This window comes from Cyrtonyx montezumae, unplaced genomic scaffold, assembly GCF_038088225.1.
Source record: "Cyrtonyx montezumae isolate F1298 unplaced genomic scaffold, pur_monq_1.0 scaffold_8, whole genome shotgun sequence".
Taxonomy (NCBI): Eukaryota; Metazoa; Chordata; class Aves; order Galliformes; family Odontophoridae; genus Cyrtonyx; species Cyrtonyx montezumae.
In genome coordinates this window covers 80,495,072-80,514,966 of record NW_027072089.1, presented here as the reverse complement: position 1 = coordinate 80,514,966, position 19,895 = coordinate 80,495,072, and the positions used below count along the sequence as shown (strand labels likewise).

The following is a 19,895-nucleotide window of genomic DNA, read 5'->3' as shown; positions in this document are numbered from 1 at the left end:
ATTGACTGCCTACTGTGCTGGACTACGCCAGCTGGCTTTTTTTCATGCTTGGTGGTCAATATAGCACGAGCATTTTGCAATTTTCTCACTTGTAAGGATTTTTGAAAGAGGTCGCATCGTTCCAAAGCAACTTGAGCGTTTGAAATACAATTATACGCAGCTTTCATGATTTATAGTCTCGTCTAAGCGATTCCTGTGCGCTTGCAAACGCTCTTCGGAAGACCCTCGCTAACGCACCACTTCTCACCCCGTGGACTGCCCCACGCTCCTCCAGCAGCGACAAGCAGCTCGCTGCCGGGGCGGGCGGCACAGGGGGCGGGGGCTGGCGGCGGGCGGGGAGGGAGGCGGCGGCCGGCCGGGGCTTTTCGCCGCTCGCTGCCACGCCGCTGCCATGGCTCCGCCGCTCTGCGGCCCGGCCTTGTGGCGCCTGCTCGCTTGGGCCGTGTTCTGTGCCGGGTCGGTGCGGGCCGAGCCGGAGCCGGAGCCGGAGCCGGAGCCGGAGGCGGACCCGCACGCGCGGCACCTCTACAGCGCCGAGATGCTGCGGCACGGCGCCGCCGCCGCCCCGCACTTCGTCATGTTCTTCGCCCCGTGGTGGGTATCGGACGCGCGGCTCGGCCTGGCCCTGCGCGGCGTCCCGCAGCCCGCCTCTTCCCGCGTTGACGTGGCGCAGGGAGGCGGCCGGGCCGGGCGGGCGCGGTGCTGGAGGCCGCGGGCTCGCTCCCTGCTCCTTCCGCGGGGCGTACACGTGGTGAATGGCGGCTGCTCAGGGCAGGGCAGCGCCGGGGTGAAGCCTGGTGCGGGCCGTGGTACGCGGATGGACCGAGGGGAGGCGGCTGGGTTGGATGGGGATGGCGAGGAGCCGCGCTGTCAGGGCGGTGTGATGATGGACTCGTGCGAGGAGCTTGCAGCGGCTTTGCATGCAGGCTCAGGGCTTTTGTTGTACTAAAAGAGATGAAGGGTTTGTGGGATTCCGTGTCCCCGGCCTCGTAGTTGCTTTCTTGGAAAAGTTTTGTCCTGTTTGCTATCGCGAATGTGAGGGTAAGTTTGCTGCAAAAGGAGTAGAAATGGTGTAAACGATAGCTCCCAAGGCCACAGGTAGTATTAACAGGGCTGTGGAGCTACCGCATCTGCACGACGTCTACTGGGTTCTCGTCCTGAGACTGGCATGTTTGACACAAGAATAGTTGGGAAGAGGCTGAGAACAGCAGTCTGTGGCACAGTATTCATCTCTGGACCCCTCCAGTGGTTGCATTTGTTCTCCTTTTCTGCTTCACTCTGCCTATTTTTTATTTTTTAATTCATCTCTGACTTACCCAGTAGTGTTATTGTGAGTTTTGCTGTTAGAGCTGTTTTTTTTTTTTTCCCAAGTTTTCTTAGGTTGAAATAAAGTTAATGGGACAGTGTCTTTACAATGACGTGATTCAGCCCAAAGCTAGCCTCTTGGTGGAGGCACACGTCACGATACTCTTTGAAATCAAAGCTGGAGAAGTATTTCCTTTAAAAACTGAAGTATTACTTTGTTGTTGTTTCTTTATTGCCATCAGGCTTGTTTATGACATACAAAGACATGAAGTTGAAGCTTGAAAGAGCAGATGTCTTCCTTTGCTCTCTGAAGGTTATAAAACGGAGGAAGCCCAACTTGCTGGTGAAGGACCTTTGAGAGTAAGGTCAGAGAAGTTCCTATGCAGAGCAGGAGTGCTGAGGAAGTAATATCTGCATCTCCTCCGGCTTCAGCTGACTGTTTCGCAGGCATCTCCGAAGCCATATGAACTTTTGTCTTGGATCACAGATGTAGGAGACCCTGTGCCAAATAGGCCATTGCAGAGTCCGGCATATGCTTCACATCCTCACTGTGCATCAGAGAGAGCTCTGGCCTTGCAAACTTGGACCACTCTGTGCCCTTGGGAGGGCTGAGGATCTCTGCCCAACATGAGTGTGAGGAAGCTGTGTCCTTTCCCAAATTTGCTGCAGCTTCTCTGAATGTTTCTCTCACACCTAGTGTGCCTTATCCAGATTCCTGGGTCTCAACTCCAGGGCCCTTGGTCTGGACTTCTGGCTCCTGATAGACAGCAGCAGGTCCAGGTTTTACGTTCAAGGGAAAGAGAAGGGAACAGGGAAACATAGAGGTGCCTGGGAGAGATGCTTAGATGCACCAGTTCTTTTATCGTCCATAGGATCAGATGGCAGTCTGACAACCCCAGAATAGACTCTGTAGACTCTTCTGTTAGAACCTCCAGCCATATTGCTAGTTGATTCTAATGTGATAATCTCTCAGTGCTTCTCACTGATGCAGGCATTTTGGCACTGCTTTGTTTAGTTGTGAGGGAGAAGCCTGGCAAACCACACAACATTCAGTTGAGTTTTCTTTCAGAAATTTAGAGCTGCTGGTAATGTTAGATAATAAAGGCTGACAGTGAGTTGGATAGACAGGACCAACAATTTCTGCAGAATTCTTCAAACAAACATTGCCACGGGCCTCGCTCTTCCCGTTCTGATAGCAACAGTTCCAATAAGGCCTCACATTTGTTTCAAATACTGCAGGCTACTCTAAAAAAAAAAACCTACAAAAAAAGTTGCCATCAGATGTCTAAGACTTTTGATCATCAGCCTAGGAAGCCCACCGTCAGGTCTTCCAAGGGAGGTGCACTGATACTGTAAGAGGAGTGCTGATCTATGGGTGTGAGGTATAGCAGCGTGCGTGGTATTCCTTAGATACTGCCACAGGAAAATAATCTGCAAGCACAAGCACTTGGGGCCCACATTGGTTAGAGTTAAAATGAGCAACCTATCTGCAGTCTCTTAGGAAATAAAGTTCTCTCTTTACCTCCTGATATTAGCAGTGTTCAAGTAGGTGGTAGTTATTTTTTATTTTTATTTATTTTTTTTTTCTCAGCAAGTTTTTCTATAGCATCTCTTTTGCATCTTGATTTGTCTTTGTATACAGAGATTATGTAGGGAAGGAAAGGTGGCGCTTCTCATTGACTGCCAGGTCTCTACCATCCCCACTGGCTGCTTTTTTCCAGACCCTTGGATATAGAATGGGAGTGATGGCTGTGTAGGTGCATGGGACTAAGAGAGATGTGTGATGTTACACGGGCTTGCTGTCTTTGATTTTGAGTTCTCAGGTTTTATATAGTCTTCAGTTATGCCTTAGGTATTCCGGAAAGAAGTGTTACAGGGACTGTCTTGCCTTCTATTTCTCCAAACATAAACTGAATATTTATGAAAACCAAGAATGACTAACTAGTTTGTTTCTCATTCAGATATGAGCCTTTTTCCTGCTTTATTTTCAGTTTCAGCTCATATAATCTGACAAAGGAAGGGAATAGTGAACTGTGTAGAACAGAGATCACAGTGTTAAATGTGAATAAAGCAGTTCTGTTGTATACTTAAAAAACGTTTGAATTACTTGAGATTTTCTATCATAGATTTCCATGCTCAGTTCTTGAACACCAATGAATATCCACTGAGAACCCCAAGTCCTCCTCTTGGAACTCCTTGAAGATTTGAGGGAGTTCAGTCTGAAGTCAAATATTTAAGGAATATTTAAGTTTGGTAGTAGCACATTGTATTCCTTCACCATTATAATTCAGAATGAGGTTATATTCCCCTACATAGTGGGAATATATGTTCCCCAGTGGGACCAACTGCAACAGAATCATATCGAGATTGAAAGATGGTAGTTTTTTTTTATGTCTTAATGATATCAGTGAAGCTGGAAGGGTATGAATCTGTGCAGATTTTCTATGAATGGGCTCAAAGCCAGTTGTATGAGTGAAATGGTTTTAAATAGGAGATTTGAAGGGAATAGGAAAACAATTTCCTCTGACATCATAATGCTGTTTGAATTTTTAAAAAGTAGACTTTCTAGGTCATGTCAAGGGTGAAAACAGCTTTCATGCTGGTTTTTTTTATTAATCTATTTACATATTTTTAGATGTACTGAAGGATTGGCAAAAAAAACAGCCATTAAAGAGAATTTTTCTTCTGGAAATACTTCTGCACAGTATTTTGAAACGTTGAATAGTACAGAAAGCTGGTCAGCCTTGTGAGATTTTTCTTCTAAACAGCTGGAAGATGCAGGGTGCTTTTCTTAATAGTATCACTAGGTTCAGAGGGTGCTCAGTAGGCTTTCTCTCGACAGTTTTTACAAGGCATTTGCAGTGTTGTCACATGGCATGTGTTACTTACTGTAGCGCTGTTTGTGTATGGAGGATTTCCAACTTCACTATTTTTAAATGTATCAACATCTCCAATTATTCTGTGTATGACTTTTCCAAAGATTCATTTCCTTCTGAAGAGAGCAACTATAGGGGAATATTGTGTTCGTTCTGTTGCAGGTGTGGACATTGCCAGCGCCTCCAGCCAACTTGGAATGATCTGGGAGATAAATACAACAACATGGAAAACCCACAGGTCTATGTTGTTAAAGTGGATTGTACTACAGACACTCCACTATGCTCTGAATTTGGCGTCCGAGGGTACCCTACGTAAGTATAAAAGGAGATCTGGTCCTGTGTCTTTCTGTTCTAGTTTTCCATGATCTTCTGCCAACTTGTTGAAGCTAACTTCTAAGCTCCATGCTTTGGTAGTTTTCTCTGTAGCCCTGTGAATCTCTTATATTTCATTTAATCCCTTTTACTGTCTTGCCAAGTATGATGTGATATATGCTACTCTTATTCTTCTTTCTACTAAAGGAAGCTGTTTTATGTCTTGGAGATGACTGTTTAAATAAAGTCCAGGGTTGTCCTCTGTTCTCTGAGTACCCTTTTCTCAAGCACCTTCCACAGCCCATGTTTTTCAGTTTCCTTCCCTGGGCTCACTTTGTCTAGTGTTACTGCTGACCTCAGCAACAGAGTGAACTTGACATACACCCGTGGCTATGCTTGCTTTGACGCAGATGAGTGCCACTGATTAGAAGCTGGGAGTTATAAATAGCAAAGTCCCCATTGAACTAGGAATTGTCCTTAAGGGCAGTCTGTGGCTTAGTTCCACTAGAAATACCAAGAAACAATGAATTTTAAACGTAGAGTATCCCCAGAAACAAACACTGGTTGCATTTGTGTATTTGTATAGTTTATATTATGGCACCGTTCCTTATAAAATAGAAAGAATGGCAGAGACCCTGAGTAGGGAAGAACTGAATAGTTACCTATTCTTTTGAGGGGATATGTAATATCATTTGCATTGTGTTGTTTTTCCAAGCTTTCATATGTTCGGTTTTTTTCCTACTTATAGAATGAGAAGAGAAAAAAAAATATCTAAATAAAAAAACGAAAGAAACTATCGCTTTTTAAAATCCCCTGTAAAAATTGATATGGGAATGAAAAAGGTGTCTTAAGTTCTAAATGTTACCCTTCAAGCTGAGGGAGATGTGTGATGTTGAAGTGAATAATCGTGAATAATAACGAGAGCTCTTGCTGCATCCTGAGCTGAATTGCTTACTTGGAATGTTCCATGTGTGTAAATTTTTACCTCACTCTTTTCTGTGTTTTAATCCTTCAGTTTAAAACTGCTTAAACCAGGACAAGAACCTCTGAAATACCAAGGCCCTAGAGACTTCCAGGCGCTGGAAAACTGGATGTTGGAAAAACTAAATGGGGAACCGTCTGTAAGTGAAAAGGGAATAGGAAAAGGAAATATTTTCTTCTGCAGACTTGCTGATCTATGTATAGGTTAGGCAGAAAATCTGCTCCTGAGAATAAAAGTCAGGTGAGAATAATGATATGGAGCAGCATCCACATAAGTTAGAATAATAATTAAATCTGATATGCCGTGACCTACCTTTTGTTCCTATATTTAAAACTACAGGAAGTACACAGTGCAATTTTTAATGTTTACCATTTTGATATTTTGAATTCTGTGTCAATTCAGTTAACACCTTCAGGCTATAATGTCTCTGGAGTAAGTTAAACGATTTATCTACAGTACAGGAAAAATTGCATTTATGTTGGGCTTAATTTCCTTCTAACAGTGTGTGTTCTTTAGCTCAACTATTAGCTGAGAATGTTCTAGCCTTCAGAAAGGGTTTAAACAAATTGGTTAAGTAAGTTAAACTAATGTCATCTCTAGGAAAACCATTGAGTTTAACACTTCGTTTTAGGCAAGGCTTGTCTAATATACCTAAATTTTTAATTGCTGTTGCTAATCAAGATAAAACTACAGTGATTGCTGAGTGCAATTAGAAAATAATTATATACAAACAGTGCTATTTTTAATGGATTTACATTAAGCACTTAACTGATTCATGAAATATACTTTGCAGTTCTTAAATAATTCTTCCCAGGTCTAACTAGTGACTTGAAAGTAGCCTTCTGCTTTTGCTAAGTGTCATTGTGTTTGCTGCAGATTACTGTTGAAATATTTGCTCCTTTGCTGTTGTTGCTGCCTTCACGGGAGCACTAGGTTCTGCTTTCCTGCTATGGCAGCTGAAAATAGCTTTTCTTTTACATATTTTTAAGTAGCTAAAATACCACCGGTACTGTTTTGGTGGCAGACATGAAGACAGTTATTTGATCTAAGTGTGTTAATACTATATGGTAATGTTCTGAATGCCATAGCAATTACTGTGCACTGTCACTATACTACAGCATCGTTGGAAGGCTGTTTTTCCAGTTAATGTGACAACTCTTGTCTTTGTGGTAGTCTTTTTTTTTACATTTTGCTTTCAAGTATTTGTTAGCAAATGTTAGATACCTACATGAAGCTAAATGGGGAAATAGCTTTAGGAATTTCAGATGCTACCATAGTATGGCATGATACAGGAACCAAATATTGTGCATTGGAGACAAGTAAAAATGAACTTTCCTCTTGAATAGGATCCAGATTCTGTTGCAGAGCCACCGAAAGCTGCTGAATCAAAGCAGGGAATGTATGAACTCTCAGCGGACAACTTCAAGACACACATAGCAGAAGGTAACCTCCTTCATAAGCATGAGATGCTTGTTTACAGAGACCTACCTAGTGGGAAGTGTGAAACAGAAATGTTAGTTCTTAAGGTGCCTCCTTTCCACTTAATTTTCCAGTAGTGCCTAAAGAAAGGATGAAACTACATGCTGTGTAAAAATGCTGTAGTTAGCATACGTAGACTTTGCACACCAATAGAAAGTGTAAGAACAGCACTCCAATCAGAAAACAGTAGAGTTCAGGTCAGATTAAACTGTCTGTGCCCATGTGATAACACGACTGTATGAGACATAAAGCTTCCTAAAGGAACCATTAGTTAGAAACATGTTAAGTGTGAAGGAGGATTTCCTTCTGCGAAATTTCCCTGTATGTGTGCAGAGAATTACATGAACATTACAGCAGATTCTTCATTCAGCCATCAGGGAAACACTGAACATTAAACAAGTTGAGTCTGAGCAGATACTGTCAGTTGTTAAGTTCAGTGCATGTGTAGATGTTTTAAGATGTATCCATTGGCTTTCATATACCATGGGAGGAGATATTCTCATGGTGATATCCAGTAGTTGAGCAGCTTTATGATCATCTGTAAAACTGTTGTCCTCTCTTGACTTCAGCAGTGCTTAAATTTAACTGAAGGCTTAGGAGTTTCACTTAGAAGATTGACTCTAGTTCTTAAAAATAAGTCTCCTACCTTTTTTGTGCTATCGGGCTAAAAGATACACTCTCCTCTGATTGAAAGAAAATAAATGTATCACAGAGTAAGTGATGCAGAACAGCTGCTTTTGACTACATGTTCTTAATTAATTCGTGATAAATTTTAGTATGGTCTTTACTTGATCTAAGCAGAGCTAATCAGTCATTTTTGAAAGTATTTCTGATGCAGAGTAGGCAAGTTAAGACTAATCAACCTTTGCAGTTTACACCTCCTGACCTCCCTCTGTGAACAAACCCCAAAACTAGAAGTTCTAGAAATTCTAGCCTCATGGTGACCCTCAAAGGATTGTAATTCTGTTAAAAATTTTTCCCACAATCACTGTTTTTTTCCTTCAAATCAAGTTTTTTTGTGTGTTCAATTAAATTCATTTTTATTTTGTATTAACAGAGCATTGCTCTGATGAGTGCAAAAGCATGCAGCAAGTTGAATTTGTAGTGATTCTGATTAAAGGAAGCTACATATTTTGGTAATCAGCAATTAGGATAATACTTTTAAACAACAAAACCTTAGTGTGAGGTTAGAGGGACTCTCCCCTTTGTAAAACACCATGAAATTCGACAAAGGCAGCAGTTTCTGCAAGGTAGAAACAGAGAGAATTATAGGATGAAGAGAGTTATTTAGGTAGCTCACGGATGCAGTGTGGTGGTGTTTACCTAGAAATGTTTAAATTGAAGTCTAATTTATACTTTGATTTATGCTGTTGTAAATACATATGCCTTGGTTCCTTCTACAGGGAAAAATGATCGATGAAGTAGGATTAGATACTCCAGCACACTGTTAGGTTAAAAGTGCCATAGTTCTCATACCTCATTTGTTGGCTGGAGGTTGTGAAGCTGTTTGGATCTTCAGGGAAATTGGCAACAGTGAGGGACTGCATACAGTTTTGAAAACCTAATTGCTGAAATATTCTGGCCTGGCTTTTTATTCACAGCGTTTCCTATCTTTAACCCAGGAAATGCCATGATAAATTTGCAGACAGAGATTAATACCTAGCTTTTAATGGCAGCCAAATTAATTCCAAAAGAGTTAAATCTTTTTCTTTGACTTCAAAGGTAATCACTTCATCAAATTCTTTGCTCCTTGGTGTGGTCACTGCAAGGCTTTGGCCCCAACTTGGGAACAGCTGGCTCAAGCCTTTGAACAGTCAGAAAATGTAAAGATTGGCAAGGTAAGTGAAGTACTCTTTTCTTAATTTGAAGATGTTTTGTGCATACAGATGTTTCAGTCAACCGTCGTGCTGTTTATTCTCTGATTCGCAAATAACAGCTCTTAAATCCCTTTATACTCATAGGTCCTATTTTAATTCTATGATGATTTTTTTTCTTGCATATTCAATATGTTACCTTATGTTGGAAGAGATGGTTTTTTAGTTACAAGTAACAGCACTACCTCATTTTAAGCAAGAACGTGTTAGAAACATTGAATGCTCCTCCCTGTGTTTCAGAGAGATTTGGGAATAAGTCTAAATAGTTTTTTTAAATTTTTCCTGTTTATCCCCATTGAACTTCCTAAAGTTTTCAGGGGCTCTGTCACTCTAAAAACTGATACCTTGTCCTGCTTTACTAATTTCCTTAGGGATGATAACCAGATTCTGTGGTGTATTTACCGTGGGAGTTTGGTATTTTACATAGAGTGACTTCTGTGCAGAGGTATGGAGGTGGTCTGGCAATTCTAGTTACTGGCTTTATTTGCTGACCCAAACCTAAGTTCAGGTTGCTAATGATGTGAATCTCCCTGTATTTGTCAGTAGTGGAGAGCTGACAGGACTCAATTTCTTGAGCTTATACTTAAGCTTTCAGATAGGTTCACTGGTCTGAAAGGCTGCATGACACTTAGCAGTGCTGTCAGTCCTGCAGAGGGACATGAAACCAGCAATCTCATGTCTGTCCTCATGGGGCAGCTGTTATTAGCGGTGATGAACTTGATTTTTTTTCCCTATGAAATGCTTTGAAAATTGCTAATTCAGATGTCCCATAGATACAGCGAGCTGATCAGCGTGGTTAAACTCTAGAGAAGACGTGTATCTACTTTCAGGACCAGATTGATATAAAATACACTCTTCTCTGAGAATGAAGTATCAGAAACTAAGCTTAGAATCATATAATGGCCTGAGTTGAAAAGGAACTCAAAGATCACCTAGTTTCAACCCTCCTGCCATTGGCAGAGTTGCCAAGCATTAAACCGGGTTGCCCAGAGCCACACCCAGCCTTGCTTTGAATGCCTCTAGGTATGGGGCATCCACAACCTCTCTGGGCAACCTGTTCTAGTGCATCACCACCCTCTGAGTGAAAAACTTCCTCCTGATAGCTAACCTAAATCTCCACTGTCTTAGTTTACCCGTGTAAACAGTCATTCCCCCGCCTGTTTATACGCTCCCTTCAAGTATTGGAAGGCCACACTGAAGTCTCCCCAGAGCCTTCTTTTCTCCAAGCTAAACAAGCAAGTTCCCTCAACCTTGCCTCACAGGAGAGGTGCTCCAGCCCTCTGATCATTTTAGTGTTCCTCCTCTGGACCCGTTCCAAAAGCTCCACATCTTTCTTGTGCTGGGGGCCCCAGGCCTGCATGCAGTACTCCAGATGTGGACTCGCAGGAGCTGAGTAGAGGGGGACAGTCACCTCCCTCTCCCTGCTGGCCACCCCTTATTTAATGCAGCCCTGGATATAGTTGTCCCTCCCAAGTTGCAAGTGTTCACTCCTGGCTCATGTCCGGCTTCTCATCCAGCAGGACTCCCAAGTCCTTCTTTTTAGGGTTGCTCTCCAGGAGTTCTTCCCCCAGTCTCTATAAATACCTGGGATTGCCTGGCCCAAGTGCAACACCTTGCACTTGGCCTTGTTGAGCCTTATTAGGCTCACACGGGCCCACTTCTCCAGCCTGTCCAGGTCCGTCTGGTTTCCCTTCCCTCTAATGTATCAACTGCACTGCTCAGCTTGGTGTTGTCCACAAACCTGCTGGAGGTGCACTCATTCCATTGTCCATGTCATTGATAAAGATGTTGAAAAGCACCGGTCCCAAGACTGACCCTTGGGGGGCATCACTCCTGACCAGCCTCCACCCAGACATAGAGCCATTGATGACAATTGTTTGGCTGCAACCAGCCAACCAATCCACTGAGCCATCCTTCAAATCCATACCTTTCCAATTTAGAGAGGATGTGGTGAGGGACCATGTCAGAGGATTTGCAGAAGCTCAGCTAGATGATATCTGTTGCCCTTCCCTGTCCACTGATACCGTCACTCCATCACAGAAGGCCACCAGGTTGGTCAGGTCACATCTGCCCTTGGTGAAGCCATACTGGCTGTTTCAGATCACCAATTTGTCTCATATGTGCCTTAACATGGTACCCAGGAGGATCTGCTCCATGATCTTCCCAGGCACGGAGGTGAGGCTCACTGGTGCGACGTTGCTTTGCACCAAATTTATAAATGCTAACTTACTTATGAGAACCCAGAATGCCTGATAAAATCATTGCTCAGCTTAAGTATCTTCTTGAAGTTACCATTCTGTTACCCAGAGAAATATAAACAACAATTTTTCAACAGTTGTATTCAGTTGTCTGTTGTGTTCACAGTTGTCCCCGTTACTGATACTTGCTCCGTAATAAAGCCATTAAGATTTGTCTGGTCAATTTTGTTCGACTGTATACGTTATGAAACTATTAGAATTGTGTTGGCTAAGATTGTAGGTCTGGAATTAAACAGGAAATACAGCTGTTTCTAAGAAAGCTCAACCACCATGACCTTTGTGTAATCTGAGGAAATAGCATCTTAGCAGCAGTGCTGTCTGCTGGCATGGTTGTGTTTAATGTTTAGAACTGATCTTCAGCAATCTGACTCAAAATGTTTCTTATGTAAAAATTCAAAATCTGGATTCAAGTGCCTAAGTTATCTGTTTGCTTTTCTTCAGGAAAGATTATGAACAGGTAACTTTATAGATTGGTTTATGACAAATTAGAATTGAATGGTGCTATGCACTTGCAATTTCCTTTGAAGTCAAGTTGACTTGCTAGCTGTTGACATGTCGACTGCTTTTAGAGTAATCTAACTTTTAGGTGAAGATTTATTGGCTCCTCAGTTTCTTTAAAAGCTCTTGCACGTTAGTATTCCATTTGTTTTATCTGGAATAATTAATTATATTCCCATTGCTCTTTGCTACTGTTTCTTCTCCATTTTAGCCCTCCCTGCCTTGTCCCTCTCGAAATAAAAGCAAAAACACACATAGCCTCCCAGTGACACAACCAAACCACTACTTGGAAGGCAGAGATAATTGTTCTCAAGTAAATACTTGGCACTGGCTTTTGCCAAAGCTGTGTATTGACTGTTCATGTATTTTTCTGAGATTTTTTAATGTAAGCTTATATAGTGTGCTTAGTTTACACACTGAATGGTTGATCATATTTTTTCAAAATGCAGGTCGACTGTACCCAGCATTATGAGGTCTGCTCTGAAAACCAAGTTCGTGGCTATCCCACACTCCTCTGGTTTAGGAATGGTGAAAAGGTGAGTCTGCAAGCCCAGCAAAAGATCAGACTGTATTTTTCCTGAATAATACAGACTGCAAAAAATGTTGCAAGGTGCAGAGATAAATGTTCATAAATCTGAAAACAGTGTCTTGAAGTGTGCTACTATGAGAGAGAATTCTCTGTTTTAATACTCTACCTCCTATAGAATGCAAGAGCGTAGATGACATAGAAATAACAGAAAGATATGCAATCTCCACAATATGTATGATAGAGTTCTTATCTGTAAGTGATGCCCATCTAATGAGTGATGTCTGATTTCTTCATAGAAATGGTCATCTGGGCACTGTGAACGAGAGTCATGTTCTCCCAGCTGATGTTTCCCTTGTAGAAATTCAAAGAAATACCGTGTTCTGAAGGTTGGGGAAAGTAAAATACTTCTATACAGCATATTTAAATGCTGCATTCATGAACAGCAACAAACATACTGGTAACTGTAGTGTTGCTGATCAGCTGAGAGAGAGAGCTCGAATTGGACAGAATGGCACATCCAAGGTTAGAAGCATTTTCAGTTAGGAAGGATTTGGTCTGTTGGTGTACTGAGTTTGAAGAACAGGAAGTGGTCTGCTGTTACTCCAGAATGATTTTCCAACTGCTTTATTTTTATTTTTAATGTAACTACAAAGGGCAGGGTAACTTGCCTGAACTGTAATGTCTCAGTGTTGAAAAGTTAGCTGTGTTTTTTCTCAACGACCCATTTTTTCTTTGGATCCTTCATAATTATTGATGTTTAAGTTGCAGTGAATAAAGGGTGCAGTGGAAGAACTCAGATCACTGCTGCTGTATTTGGTTAAGATGAATCTCTACCATTCTTCTGAACAATGTATTTCTGTTGACATTAAACTGGCCTATCCCCACTGGCAGTGTTGGTACTCCCTGGTGACTTTCTGCCATCATAATCACATGTTCCATCATGGGCTGACACAATATATTTAAAAGTAAAAAACCACAAAAACAGTAACTTTCCAATAATGTAACACAGAGATTCCTGGAAATCCTTCTAGCCACTACTGCACTGTTGAATCATAACGGCTGGTTGAGCCAACCAGTGTTGTTGTCCATAATGCCATCACCCATTCTGTCATAACTGACTGGCATCACAAGATCCGTCTTGGTTAGAGGTAGCAGAAGCCCTGAGAGGAATGAATGTGGAGTGACCCCATCCTGCAGAAATGGATGCAAACAAGAAGGTAGCACAGTGATCTGGTGATCTGGTGGGTGGGGCGTTTCAGCAGCAGGTCACCACTGCAGGTGCAGATTCTTATGAGCACGGCATGCAGGCTCTTGGTCATGGCTGGTGAAAACACAGAGGTCGTTGTAGTTGTTCTGTAGCTGGGAATTGGCTGTATCAAATGTTATTGTTGTGTTGGTATGACTGTGCTCTTCTTATCTGTTGTCATTTCCATGGAAATAACTAGGAGGCGTTACTTTTGGAGCGACCTATGTCTGCGCTAGCTTAACTACATATGCACACTTACACAAGCTATTTGATAACTGTAGGGTGACCAGTACAAAGGGAAGAGGGACTTTGATTCCTTAAAGGAGTACGTGGATTCCCAGCTGCAGAGCTCTGGGAAAGAACCAGCAGCAATTAAACCCACAGAAGCCCCGCAGCCGCCTGCAGAACCCACCCAGGCTGAGGTAGGTGCTCCTGCACTCTGCAGCTGTGTTGACACTGCTCACAACGTTTCAGCAGCCTGTCCATGTTTTCCATGTGTTTCTCTCTCCAGTTAGACCAACAGTTTCTAGATGTAGACTGGGCCAAGTATTTTCTTCATTTTCTTCGACGCAATTAATGAGTGGAATCTGACTGTCAATCTTAGTGATACGTTTATGTAACCTGATGAATTAGAGAACGTAATGAATAGCTGCCTCCTCGCCTCCTTCTTCTTCTTTCTGTGGTTACAGTAAGTGATTTAGGCAGTGTTGTAAGTGTGGTCTTTTTTGGTGGCACCTCTGTATATGTGGCAGCATACTTTGTTGCCAGGGAGATGAACGTCACTTGGCAAGATTTTCACTTGAACCTAAGGAGATGGCAGATAGCACTGAGCCACTGAAGAGAGCCAAATTTCCATTCTTACAGACTATCTGCAGAAACAACAAACAAGCAAAGACGACACAGATTGATTTAAATGTGTCAGGGCATTGTGTGCTGTGGCAGTAAAACTCCTTGGGTTTTGAGGCTTACTTTAATCCTGGTTGTAGCAGCTGTCGGGGTTATGGATATTGCCAAGGATTGTCAGGAATAACTTAATCATCTTTGCATAGCTGTACTTCATGTCATTTAATTTTGTCTTTTTTAATCACTTCTGCATTTCAACTGCTGTCCTTCTTGCAGCTGAGCATAAAGTTGGTGAGGTAGAATGATGAGGGACACTTTTTAAGCATACCACGTTATCAAACGTGGAAAACACAATTCTGCCCAGAACGTAAGGGACGGTGATTTATTCTTCCTTGTGATGTTGACTGTACTTACATAATTAAGAAGTGATTGTATTATTAATGCAAATATGGTTCATATGCAGCTTCTCACAGGAGAATATTATCCTTCCTGTTTGACTTCTTGCAGTTGGGTTGCTTGTATCGCATAAGGCGGCTTCCAAAAGGTGATGCTAAGAGATGCCATTTGCATCTTCCTCAACTTTTTTTAATTGACCTCATGCAGGGGGGTTGGACTCGATGATCTCCCCTCCAGCCCCTACAGTTCTGTGATTTGGAAGACAATAACAAGCTGGTGTTAGTACCATGCAGAAAGTAATCAGTTTTCACTCCATTTCTAGAGAAATAACGTAAACTATATGCGATGCAGATTCCCACTTACGCCTTGACTGCGCCACTGCATGCCCAAATGGGACAAGATTGTGAGGGGATTGCTTTTTGGGCTAAATAACGGTGTAATACAGTGTAGAACTAAACTTTTTCCTCGCAGCTTTACATCTCAACTCAGTATTGCCACCATTTCTCAGTTGGTCATCCTCAGACACCTCGACTCTGCTTTTCTTCTCATGGCTCTACATGATTCTGGCCCACATAGCCAGGAAGCACTGGCTGTGATTAGCAGCCACAGCTGGCACCACAGGCAGCAAAAGCCATGAGTTTTGACTCCAAAGTAGTGTTCCAGTGTTGTGTTCCAACCCTGTGAGGGTTCTTTCTTATACGGACATATTACACATCAGTCCTTTCACTGAAGTTCAGCTTTTAAATCTGCGACACTTGAGTGCTGCCATACTTCACCTCAAAAATGATCCAGATGTGTTAAGACAGAGTGACCAGCAGATGCTGACGTTGTCTGCATTCAAGTCTCTTTTTTGGCTTCTCTTCATAAAACTTTCACTGCAGAATTGATAATCCTGGCAGCTGCGCTCTTGTATTTGTTTTTTGAAACCTTTATAGGCCTGAGATTCACTCATTTATTTATTTTGAACCCCTCCCATGTGTAAAGGTGTCACACAAAAATCCAGTTAGTTATGGTTCTGTGCTCTCACACAATGTGTGAGGCTGTCTTTAAGCAACGTGCAGTCCTCCCTTCTCTCCTGTGCCGTTGCTCCTGATGTTATCAGGAGGAAAAATTCTTCATGGCATCCACGTGAGTGTGGTGTGGTGATGTTCTCCTGGCAGGCAACTATGTGTTTCTGGTAACAGCTTTCTGTGTGTCTGCAACATGGGGATATATAGCAGAGAGAGATCAGCTGTCAGGACGTCGTTTGTATGCTGTAAATTCCTCGTGGAGCAAACTCTCCAGTGGCCATCACAGGCTTTATGCCAACTGCTGTCAGCGTTGTTCTTGAAATGCTTGGGTGAGTGAGTGTATTGAAATGATTTTTTTCAGCAGCTATAAGTTTGCCTCTCAGTAAAGTCCTCTGAAAATGAGGATGTTTTATTTCTTCAGATACAGATCTCTCTAAGGGCAGAAAGCAGCTGAGGGGTAAATGTGATGTATATTGCTCGTAATCTTGTTCATACCATCAATAATGGCATCTTTCCCAGTTCCAATTTCCTTCTGAGGCAGCTAAATGCTCATTTGGCCAATGTTAAACATACAAAAATGATTTTACTTTCCTTTTTTTTTTCTTATATAGCAGGCTGCAGTGCTGTCTCTCTCTGAAAAAGACTTTGATGAAACCATTGCTAGGGGAATCACCTTTATTAAATTCTACGCTCCATGGTAAGAAGTTCGTATCTACTTTTCAGAGTTACTACTGTTTGTGCATTAGTTGTTCGTAGGCCTTTAGTTCTCTGTCTTAACTGCATTTGTTGTCTGGATCTAAAGTGCAAATTAACTGAAAAATGAGTGTGTTGGCAGGAGTTGCAGCAAAGAAGTTCAGTCTCTTTTAACTTTCTTGGGATTCTTCTCTGGAAAGGCTGACAGAGAGGCTTTACCATGTCAACCTCCTGCTAATGGCAGGGAACAAGGAAAGCAAAGCTTTCTTCACAGGCTTAGCGTGTTCCTATTAGGGTAAGCTGGAGGAAGGTCATCAGCAGTGCTGGTTGGGGAAGGAGAATGTGCCAGCCATTGGGCACATTCTCTGCCACAACCGGCATCTCCAGGAAGCATTTCTTGAGCACCTGAAAATTGGTACAGACTGCAGAGCTATGGATAGTGAGTGGTCACTCTTCACATATCTGATTAAAAACTACTTTGCACAAGTGACAGCTTTGACACTTAATTACATGGAACGTACTCTTAATACAACAACCTATGGTAGAAATGATTGATGCAGGTGGTGTAGGTGCAGACACTGAGTTGAAAGCATTGGTGGGAATGAAAATAATATCCTGTTTGGCCTCTGCCATTTCTGGCATGTCCAGCAAAGCCTGACATTCAAGCATGCATCCTATTTTAACACATACTCAGGAGTATCAAAATATTGCCTCTGAACTTTGCCAGTAGGTGCAACTGTGTTTCTGATGGTAAGAAAGAAGTACCAGGGAAAATTTGATTTCTGTGTAGTGTAAATGATGCAGTCTTTCCCAGTGTTGTCACCCTTTTTACTGCAGTATGGTTTGCTGTCTGTTCTGTGTCTAAAAGATGTGCTTTTGGACGTGGGAGCGTGCCTCATACCGCTGTGTTAACAAACATCCCCCACTCTCCACACACCTTCACTTCCTCTATCCTTTCTGTGCCCTGTGGGGGACTGAGGTCCATTCTGTGCCTGTTCTGCTGTGCCACCAGCAGTAATGGGTTAACGTTCAGTACTCAGTTGACACCTGTGCACAAAGCAGGAAGATTCCAGTTGGATTCTGGAACCCAGAGCTTGCTGGATGTAAGAATTAGTCATCTGAGAATCTTCTGGAAGGAAAAGAAATGGAGATAACTAAAAAGGGAGCATTTATCTTTACATTTTCTCAATAGCATGGCGATTGAACCTTCTCCTCTTGTGATAATCTGATGAGATTTAGTTACTGGAAAGAGTCATGTTCTTTATCGGTATGCTCTCCCTGGCTGTAAAGTTCAGGAAGCCACCATTTAGGGAAACACTGCTTATATTTATGTAGCTGATACCTAGTTTTAGCTCTCAAAGTCATGCTTATGTATACAGTTACAGTGCACTGCCTATAAATGACCTTTTTCTTTTCCAAGTGAATTAACGCTGGGCTCAGCAAACACTATTATATTGCTTGCTAGTTCTGTCTTTCAAGTTCTGTCTTTCAGTTAGTTTTGGATAAATATTCATGCTAACTTGCATAGTAAGCATAAAGATCATCCTGTTTCTAGTAGGGTTTGTGCGTGGTCAGACATGCTTTTATATTGTTGTACATGATCAAGGTGGTTTAAACATACATAGGTTTGTGTTAGGTGAACTTCAGCAGAGTCATCTTTCATTGTTTTTGTGAATGCCCTGTTCTAGCTTCAGGGCAATTAAAGGGCTGTTCTAATTACCCAATTAAGGTGCAGCTGGGTTAGAATAGAATGAGCAATACAACCTCAAAGTCTAAAACACTTCGGGAGTTCTTCTTGAAGGCAGTAAGAAGTTCATGTTATTAAGTTGGCTGAGCCCATTTCAAACTATCAACAACATTAATACTTTACTATAATTCCTGCCATTTTATGGTATTGTTTTTTCTTTTGACACTGGTCCTTCAGTGTGTACTCTGTGGACTGCATTCTCACATTACTACAGAGGGAATGTATTTCCCTGTCCCAGAACATGAGGGGAATGAAGTAGAAACAGGCTTTTCGGTATTGTTGATGGTATTACTGGAGTGATTCTGTCTGTAATGCACATCAGAACAGGGTCTGGTGTTCCTTCTGCTAAGTGAAGCTTACTGACCTCCTCACCACTCCATTGTGGCTGTACCTGAAAGCGCAGTGGTAGTGGTTAAACTTCAAAGTGAACTTCTTCCCAGAAAGCTTCTGCATTCTAAATGGAAAAGTGCATTCAGCTACCAGTGTGTCTCTCAAACAGAGAATCTCTGCTGAGAAATGCTTCTATTAAAATTGAATTTCCAGCACTAAGAGATGCTGCTTTACTCGAGGAGGCGATTAGGGACTGGAGGAAATTCAGTAGGGAAATTAAGATCTCATTTAGTTAATTAAACTCAGGCCATCTAGATGAAACCTGAATGGCATATACTTCCTGATGAATTGATATTAATTAATTCATTGTTTGAAAAACTTAATTTGTACTGCAGGCATTCTGTATCTCACTCAAAACACGTTCTTATCTATGCGATTGTAGTTTTCATTAAAATATTTTCTGTGCTCATCTTTATTTGGTTTCGTTTTCCTCTGTGAAGTGCTGGCAGCCAGAATACCAGTCCAGAAGAAGAGAAGGAAGCTACCTCGGTGTGGTACTTAGAGGAAATCATTCACTTTTGTTTCCTTAGCTCATTTACTGACATAACAATGCAAGGGAGTTGGAGGCTTAGATCATTAGGGGACTGGAAAGGCAGCTTGCTAAACTTCTTACAGATATTGCAGTAAGATGGAGATAAACGGGAAGGTGTATCTGCTAAACAAATCTCTCTCTTTGTTTCTAGGTGTGGTCACTGTAAGAATTTGGCTCCGACTTGGGAGAACCTTGCCAAAGAGCAATTTCCAGGTTTGACTGATGTCAAAATAGCTGAAGTAGACTGCACTGTGGAACGTAATGTCTGCAACAGATTTTCTGTAAGTGTGAGAGAGCTGTAATGAACTGGAAGCTCCAGCACCCAGCCCAGCTGGCTGCTGTGTTGTGGGTGCCTGTGTTAGCAGAAACAAACAAAAAAAAGCAGCCCAGAAATGCGCCTGATGGCACGGTTTCTTTCACGGATAGTTTGCTCAGACTTGGTTGTTCATACTGAAGGTGTGAAGGAGTCCCAGCTTTAAGAACCAGCAGCCCTCTGTGAAACCACCAGCGTCTTTTGGTATAGCCACTGAAAAGCCCTCTTCCTAGAAAATAAAGGTTGGCTTTATTTGGTGGAGCTGGTGGCCACACGATGGAAGACGAAGCTGTCGTTGCAGTTGCTGATGGAAGATTTTTGCTGTGTTTTTTTTTTTTCTTAATTGAATTATTCAGATACATACCACTGAGTCTGGGCATTAGTAACAAGTTTCATTTGTGTGTGTGTCTTTTGAAGGTACGCGGATATCCTACGCTTCTGCTTTTCCGAGGTGGAAAGAAAGTCAGCGAGCACAACGGAACGAGAGATCTGGAATCGCTGCACAGCTTTGTTTTGCGTCAGGCAAGGGATGAATTGTAATAAAAGCCTCAATGCTCAGTCCCTGGCTGTCTCTGTACAGTAGCTGAGGGATTTAAGTCAAGCCGTTGCTAA

At 42.2% G+C, this 19,895-nt stretch overlaps 1 protein-coding gene across 2 annotated transcripts; it reads left to right on the top strand.

The window, feature by feature from the left end:
* The first annotated feature begins 364 nt into the window (after nucleotides 1–364).
* Nucleotides 365–19,844, top strand: TXNDC5 (thioredoxin domain containing 5). Of its 2 annotated transcripts, none has more exons than XM_065753527.1 (10): nucleotides 365–594; nucleotides 4,344–4,493; nucleotides 5,509–5,614; nucleotides 6,822–6,918; nucleotides 8,677–8,792; nucleotides 12,034–12,120; nucleotides 13,641–13,781; nucleotides 16,223–16,305; nucleotides 19,122–19,251; nucleotides 19,701–19,844. In XM_065753527.1, the coding sequence occupies exons 1-10, from the start codon at nucleotides 392–394 to the stop codon at nucleotides 19,821–19,823; spliced, it is 1,236 nt and encodes a 411-aa protein (XP_065609599.1). In that variant the 5' UTR covers nucleotides 365–391; the 3' UTR covers nucleotides 19,824–19,844. The 2 variants fall into 2 exon arrangements, with proteins under 2 accessions (XP_065609599.1, XP_065609597.1); XM_065753525.1 differs by having other exon boundaries at nucleotides 366–594; nucleotides 16,220–16,305.
* Nucleotides 19,845–19,895: the final 51 nt, after the last annotated feature.

What these genes read in the sequence shown, in the direction of transcription:
- TXNDC5 (XM_065753525.1), top strand. Translation starts at nt 392, where the DNA reads ATGGCTCCGCCGCTCTGCGGCCCGGCCTTGTGGCGCCTGCTCGCTTGG. An exon ending in GGCGTCCGAGGGTACCCTAC is followed by an intron (nt 4,494 to 5,508) that starts GTAAGTATAAAA and finishes TTAATCCTTCAG; the next exon opens with TTTAAAACTGCTTAAACCAG. An exon ending in AAAATGTAAAGATTGGCAAG is followed by an intron (nt 8,793 to 12,033) that starts GTAAGTGAAGTA and finishes TTCAAAATGCAG; the next exon opens with GTCGACTGTACCCAGCATTA.